The 6,574-nt window shown below is 46.5% G+C and overlaps 1 protein-coding gene across 1 annotated transcript in view; it reads left to right on the top strand.

Annotated features, from left to right (window-relative positions):
• Positions 1 to 305: 305 nt before the first annotated feature.
• THSD4 (thrombospondin type 1 domain containing 4) overlaps positions 306 to 6,574 on the top strand; it is a 194,674-nt gene continuing 188,405 nt past the window's right edge. Inside the window, exon 1 of the mRNA XM_047074427.1 lies at positions 306 to 377. Within this exon, the coding sequence (XP_046930383.1) occupies positions 306 to 377 (72 nt within the window). The remainder of the gene's footprint in view (positions 378 to 6,574) is intronic.

Genomic DNA, 6,574 nt, shown 5'->3' with positions numbered 1-6,574 from the left:
CATTGATCATTTCTGTCCCTCCCCTTTCTGCTTTCTGTTAAAGGCAGCCCCCCAGCTCCCAGCTGGCTCCTGTCCCCTCCCCCAGCCGGGAGAAGTTATTACATGAAGAGATCAGCTTACCAGTTTTCTTCAGAGCAGAGGCTGAGCTCGGAGCTCCGGGTAGTACAGTGAGGGAGAGCGGAGGGAACCAGCGCAGTGCCTAGCGGAACTCCAGGGCTGGAATCCCGAGACACAAGTGCATCTGCTAGCTGTTAGCACTTGGCAGACGGAGTTCTCCTCTAGGGTGGTTCTAACTTTGGGTAATAATGTTTGTCAGCTACCTGATATTAACACTGCTCCACGTTCAAACAGCAGTGTTAGCAAGACCTGGGGGAGAGGTAAGCCAAATAAAATATCTTGTCAGAAGTTGTATTTTTGTCAGCACGGTATTTCCTTTTCTATCTACCAAGAGGGAAGAGGGGCTGGGTTTTTATGGGGTGCAAAGAGGAATGCTTTATATTGCTTTTTTAGGCTTGCTCTGCCTTTTCTTCCAGAAAGACTTCTTTTCTTCTTGGAGAATCCCATCATTTCTAAAATCTCATTCTGAGGTTGTCTGTACAGTTGCCCCACTGGGGAGTTGGCATGGCCTTGGTGACAGATGCCTGCAGCGTGCACGTTTCTCCTCCTGCCGTTGTAGGAAGAAAAAAAAAATGTGCGTGTCAGATTCCGATAGGGACTGTTACCTTTTGAGAATTTTCCTCCAGTGTTGCAGAAAGGATACGCATGCTAGAGGAATTGCTTTTCTTGACTGCTTTCGCATCACATTTTCCTCCCTTTCTGCCTGGATGTGCTTGAAAAAAAATCTGTGTTTAACTTTATGTCATAGGTTTGAAGAGGAATAGCGATACATGACAGGGCTAGGACTATGCCCAGATCTACTACGGCAGGAAGGCGTGTTTAAGGCCCAGCAGGATGATTTATTCTTACGGGTTTAGCTCCTATGTGTGCTGAATACATCTTTGAACATCATAGATGCTCTGGGAGCCAGGTCTTGATGCGGGCAAAGAGACTGGAGGGGGACCGTGTAGCCTGGAGAGGGAAGCACTTAGGTGTATCTACCCTCACCTGCAAACAAGCCTGCAACGAATGTGCTCGTCCGCTGCTTTTGCTCTTTCCTCTGACGAAAGGTCTCCAAGACCGATCAGTGCCCGAGTCATGAATGAAAAGACAGCCTCTTTCCCGAACTCATCTTCCTCTGAAAAGCCAAGTGAAAAGTCCATCTCCTAAAAAGGCCAGGGGCCACATCACAGCTTTGCCTTTTGTTGGCATTGTCAGGACAGAGCGGGCTCTGAAAGCTTAATGTGATTACTTTCCCTTCTCTGCAGTGGAAGCAAGAATGCTCCCAAAGCCAGGCTTCGGGTAGAGCCGTGGCTCTATCAGCAGCAGGCTCGCTGGTCGGTTCAAAACAGACATGTGGCTCAGAGGTGCGCGGCAACGGGTCATTTGTTTCAGGCTTTTAGCCTATTAGTTACCCGTGTCCTCTGCTCTGCAGATATTTTCTGGGCCTGTGCGGGGGTCGGGGTCTTGAATGGGAGCTGGAGGGACTGAATGGGTTTGTGATGCTGGAAAGCTGAGAGCAGACCATTGCCCTCTAGTTGCGGCTGGAGTTTGCGACTTCCCTGTTGGTTTTTTACTGTGTGGAGTAAATGACAAATAGGCCGGCCTAACTCAGCCTGGAGCACTTCAGCATGTGTGAGGAGAGCTCATATGGAAAATATTTCTATCACCACTGCATGCGCATATGGTATGGGGAGCCCCCCCATGCAGAGCGAATCGCAGCGCTCCAGCAGCCCCTCAGTGGCGGACCAATTACTCTTATTAACAGCAAGGCTAAGGGCAGGCTTCAGTTACCTGCACACAGCTGGCTCCCGGGGAAGGCCACTCTGGAATGTGCGTGCCTCAAGCCCGGTGTCACACGCCGAGAGGCGAGCGGCCCTGTTTCTCTTTGCAGTCAGCAGGGCAGATGAAAAATGAAAGGGGATTACACTGGCTCCCCCAAATCTTGATGCCGTTCAGACAACACTCAGCACTCGGGAGAGGAAGGCAGAAGTTCTGTCTTTCGAGTTAAGGTCTATGCGCTTAGTAGCCAGAAAACCCAATCAGAGGTGACGCGGTGCCACTCTCCCGCTCCTTTGTTCTGTTCCGCTTTGCTAAATAAAGACCCTCCTGTGCCTCTTCCTCTTCCCTTGTTGTCCCTCTTCTGAGTGTGTGTGCACCTACACCCGTGCACACACCGGTGCAGAGCCTCGGCGACATCACTGCTGTGCTCCTAGGAAATGGTACAATTAGGATGCCTTTCCCCTCGTTGGAATTGAAATGACGAGGCAGGAACATGAATATGCCAGTAGCTCCCCCTCCCTCCCCAAAAAGAATGTAGTTTATACAGAGCTTTGAAGAATGTGGCATTTATTTATAAGAGCCTCCTTTTTTTATAGGCCTGTTGCTTACAAAACTCACCCATAAACATGTGGCGTCGTCCCCAAGTCACCAAGATTTTCTTTTGCGCTGCCAGCTGGTTTCCTTGCAGGTTTTAATTATCTTCCCTGTGGATGTTCATAAAAACGCATGAGGAAAAGGAAAAAAGGGGGAAGAAAGCATTGTGCTCCCAGTGTTGTTGAGCTGGTGTGGCTCAGCGTGGGGCTGGAGGCCGCGCAGCGGACTCTGGGTAGCAGCTCAGGGTCGGTTTCCCAGATAAGCAGGGGCTGGCAGGTGGTGGGAGGAGGGGGCCTTATGCCAAGCAAGCCTTATGTGGGGTCCTGTCGCTGACACTGTCGGCACCGGTAACTGTGAGCCAAGGACAAACAACCTGGTCTGGGGTTGGTGCATGGGTTTGAGAACAAACACAGGGAAGGACTGTTCCTTCCTTGATTTTCCGGTGGCAGGAGCATTTAGGTTCTTAGGCCCTTGTAAAAACATTGAGGTCACTAGAATGCCGTTAGTCTTGGCAGAATTAGGAGAGTGGTCGCGTTCACTTGTAGAGATTGCACGCATTCCCTAAAGAATGTAAAGGGCCACGAAGTCAAGCTGGACTTTTGGGGCTTTTGTCCGTGTGCGAAACATGCCGGGATCCAGTTTCTTTGCAGGACGCAGCAGAATGGTGTGTGGGGGTGGGAGTGTGCCTTGTCTTTCCTGAATTTGGACTTAACCTCCTCAGATAAGACCAGTGAGATACTGTTGTATGTGAGGAGGGGGAAGGAAAGGCAACTTAGAAACTGACACAGTTCTAGAAGTGGGTCAAAAATGTTTTTTGGTTTTTTTTTTAAACTTTGATGAAGCAATTTGGAAAAACCTATCAAAATTAAAAATTAAAATTAAATACAATGGGGACAGGGTTTCTCTTTGTAGCAATGAAAATATTTTGGAATTAGATAGTGGGGAGGGGTGCACAATCTTGTAACTGTACTAAAAAAAAAACACTGAATTATACCTTTTAAAAAAGCAAATGTTATGCTTTATGAATAATTTCTGTTGTGGTGTATGTAAGTGTTGAACCACCGTATTGCACACTTATGGTTACACTGCATGTTAACGAACCAGAATTTAAATTAAAACTCTAAAGTCGATTTTTTACATTAAAAATAAACGATAAATAGCCCTTTGACCCAGCTTTTCCATTTCTAATACTTCACCATGTAAATCCACTCTAAGTGTGCAGAATGCTCTCTGAACCACTTTTCATTATCCATCTGTTGCAAAAACCTAAATGTCCCTCAATAAGAGACACAAGGCAGGTGATCAAAGAGAATGATGCAGTTCTTTTTTTTTTTTAATTTTTTTTTTACGTTTATTTATTTTTGAGACAGAGAGAGACAAAGCATGAACGGGGGAGGGTCAGAGAGAGGGAGACACAGAATCCGAAGCAGGCTCCAGGCTCTGAGCCATCAGCACAGAGCCTGACGCGGGGCTTGAACTCACGAACCGTGAGATCATGACCTGAGCCGAAGTTGGACGCTTGATGGACTGAGCCACCCAGGCGCCCCGAGAATGATGCAGTTCTATATGTACTGATAAGAAATGACCACCAGGATGTCTTTCTTGTCAGGTAAGAGGAGCAAGTTGCAGAGCAACACGTATGAGATGCTACTCTTTGTGTAAAAGGCATTAACATACTTGTTCATCCCCCCTCTGGAAGGATATACAGCAAAGGAGAGGAAAGGGGGTGGCTGGGGGTGGAGGCAGGTGAGAGACTTCCACTGCCCTGTACACCTGTGTACCTTTCAAACTGTGTACGATAGACCTGTCTTAGCCAGTAAACAATAATAACAAAATATACGCTATAATAAAAAAAAATACTTCGTACTGCATATAACACATGATGTAATAGGTAACACCACCGGCGAAGCTCATAGCACACAGTGCATGTAAATTAATAGCCATAGCACTAGAGTGCCATGTGGCAAAGTGATTCCTTAAGGGCTAGAATGATATATTCTTTGGGTGGTTCATTCATTCATTTAACCTTAGAACCTCTGTGTTTTTTTTTTATTTTTACAATGAGAATAATAATAGTAGCTCCTTTAAGGGGTGGTTGGAAGGGCTAAATGTGATAGGATGTGCAGAGCTCCTACTTACAGTGTTGGGCACATAGTCAACAGCACTGATTGGCTGTCACTACAGTTACTGTCCAGGTGCTGCCAGGATGTGCCACCTGGATGCCGAGGAAAGAAGGAAAAGATAAGGTCTTTGATGAGCTTACACTTTTAAAAGGGCCCAGAGTGCAAACAGTTAATGATCATGCAATATGAAATTCTGTTTAATTGCAAGAGCAGAGGCAAAGGGGTAAAGAAGCAATGCAACCTGCCTAACAAAGGGAAGAGAAACTCTGCAATGTCGTGTTTGTACTGAGGCTTGGAGGGCTGTGTCTTGGGGGGCCTTCAAGACAATCCCCAAGTTCAGTGATTAACGGCAATTCAGCGACTCAGCGTGTGGTTGCACTTACAGCTATGATCCACTCTAGGGCGGGGATAAAGAGCAAACTCCATGGGTAAAGTCTGGAGGAAACCAGGCAACATTCCAAGGGTCCTATCCCCGTGGAGTCACACAGGACACACTTGATTCCCCTCGCAGTGAGTTGTGACAATACATGTGAAATATTGTCAGTTAGGTATGCTTATTAGAGACCCAGCACTTAGGGTTTTTGGGGGGACTGGCCACATAAGCACCCTTTGCCTGCCGTGTACCAACAGTCCAGATTGCTAGATACGGTGTTCAGCATAAACCCTTATTATTAGTACAGTATATGCACAGTTAGCCACTTTTACCAGCTCTGGGAGTGGTGGGAACCCTCCCCAAATCCATTTCCAAACATCAGTCAGTGACCAACCTCATAAGCAGATCTTTTTAAAGGAGAGCACTCAGGTCTGCTATGTTAACTCTTTTCTGCACAGATGAGTAGGCATTTTTTTTTTTTTTGAGAGATAGAGAGAGACAGAGTGTGAGCTGGGGACGGGCAGAGAGACTGGGAGACACAGAATCCGAAGCAGGATCCAGGCTCTGACCTGTCAGCACAGGGTCAGATGCAGCAGCTTGAACCCACGGACACAAGATCATGACCTGAGCCAAAGTCAGATGCTCAACAGACTGAGCCACCCAGGCGCCCCATGAGTAGGCATTTTAAGTGGAAAAAGAGGGAGGGAGGACATTCCAGGAAGAAGGAAAGCATCTACAGAGCCCCAGAAATAAGAAAGAGCATGACGTATTCTGGAAACAAAGCTTTGTTCAGATTACAGAAGCATACACTGTGAGGGAATGTGGTGGGAGAAGGTTTATCAGTTACCTGGATCCCTAGGGTTGGAGTTTCCTGTGTGCTTTTGAAAGTTCCAGAAATGACATATCTGCAGTCTTTGTTGTGTTTTTGTTTTTGTTTTTGTTTTTGTTTTGAGAGAGAGAGAGAGAGCAGGAGCGAGAAAGGGGCAGAGAGAAAAGGAGAGAAAGAATCGTAAGCAGGATCTGCACCCAGTGCAGAGCCCTATACAGGACTTGATCTCATGACCATGAGATCATGACCTGAGTGGAAATCAAGGGTCAGACACTTAACCAGCCACCCAGGCACCCCTACGTATCTACAGTCTTAATAAGAATCTTATCTTTAACGACATGTCATTTAGATTACACTGTGGGACATTTTCATGTTCATGGATTATTGAAATTACTTTTTAAGGATTAAAATAATTTAAATAATGAATGTAGAGTTGCTTTGTTTGTTTCAATTTTAGAGAGAGAGAGCATGTGAGTGGGAGAGAGGGTCAGAGGAAGAGAGAGGGAGACAATCCCAAGCAGCCTCCATGCTGTCAGCACAGAGCCCAGCGCAGGGCTCAATCTTACAAATTGTGAGATCGTGACCTGAGCTGAGACTCACAATCAGACACTCAACCTACTGAGCCACCCAGGCAGCCCTGTAGAGTTGCTTTGTAAGCAGTGATAGCCTTTATAAAAAACTAGCCATTATTATTAGTCCCTGGAGGGTTATTTGTGGCAAATAGAAATGAAGTATCAGTGTAATGCCCATAATTACTGATTCTTTGTGCACAGTTCT

Source organism: Lynx rufus, unplaced genomic scaffold, assembly GCF_022079265.1.
Source record: "Lynx rufus isolate CCGP_SWC_20201006 ecotype Redwood Valley unplaced genomic scaffold, mLynRuf1.p SCAF_13, whole genome shotgun sequence".
Classification (NCBI taxonomy): Eukaryota; Metazoa; Chordata; class Mammalia; order Carnivora; family Felidae; genus Lynx; species Lynx rufus.
Note: the sequence above shows the minus strand (reverse complement) of the source record. Positions and strands in the feature narration are given on the sequence as shown.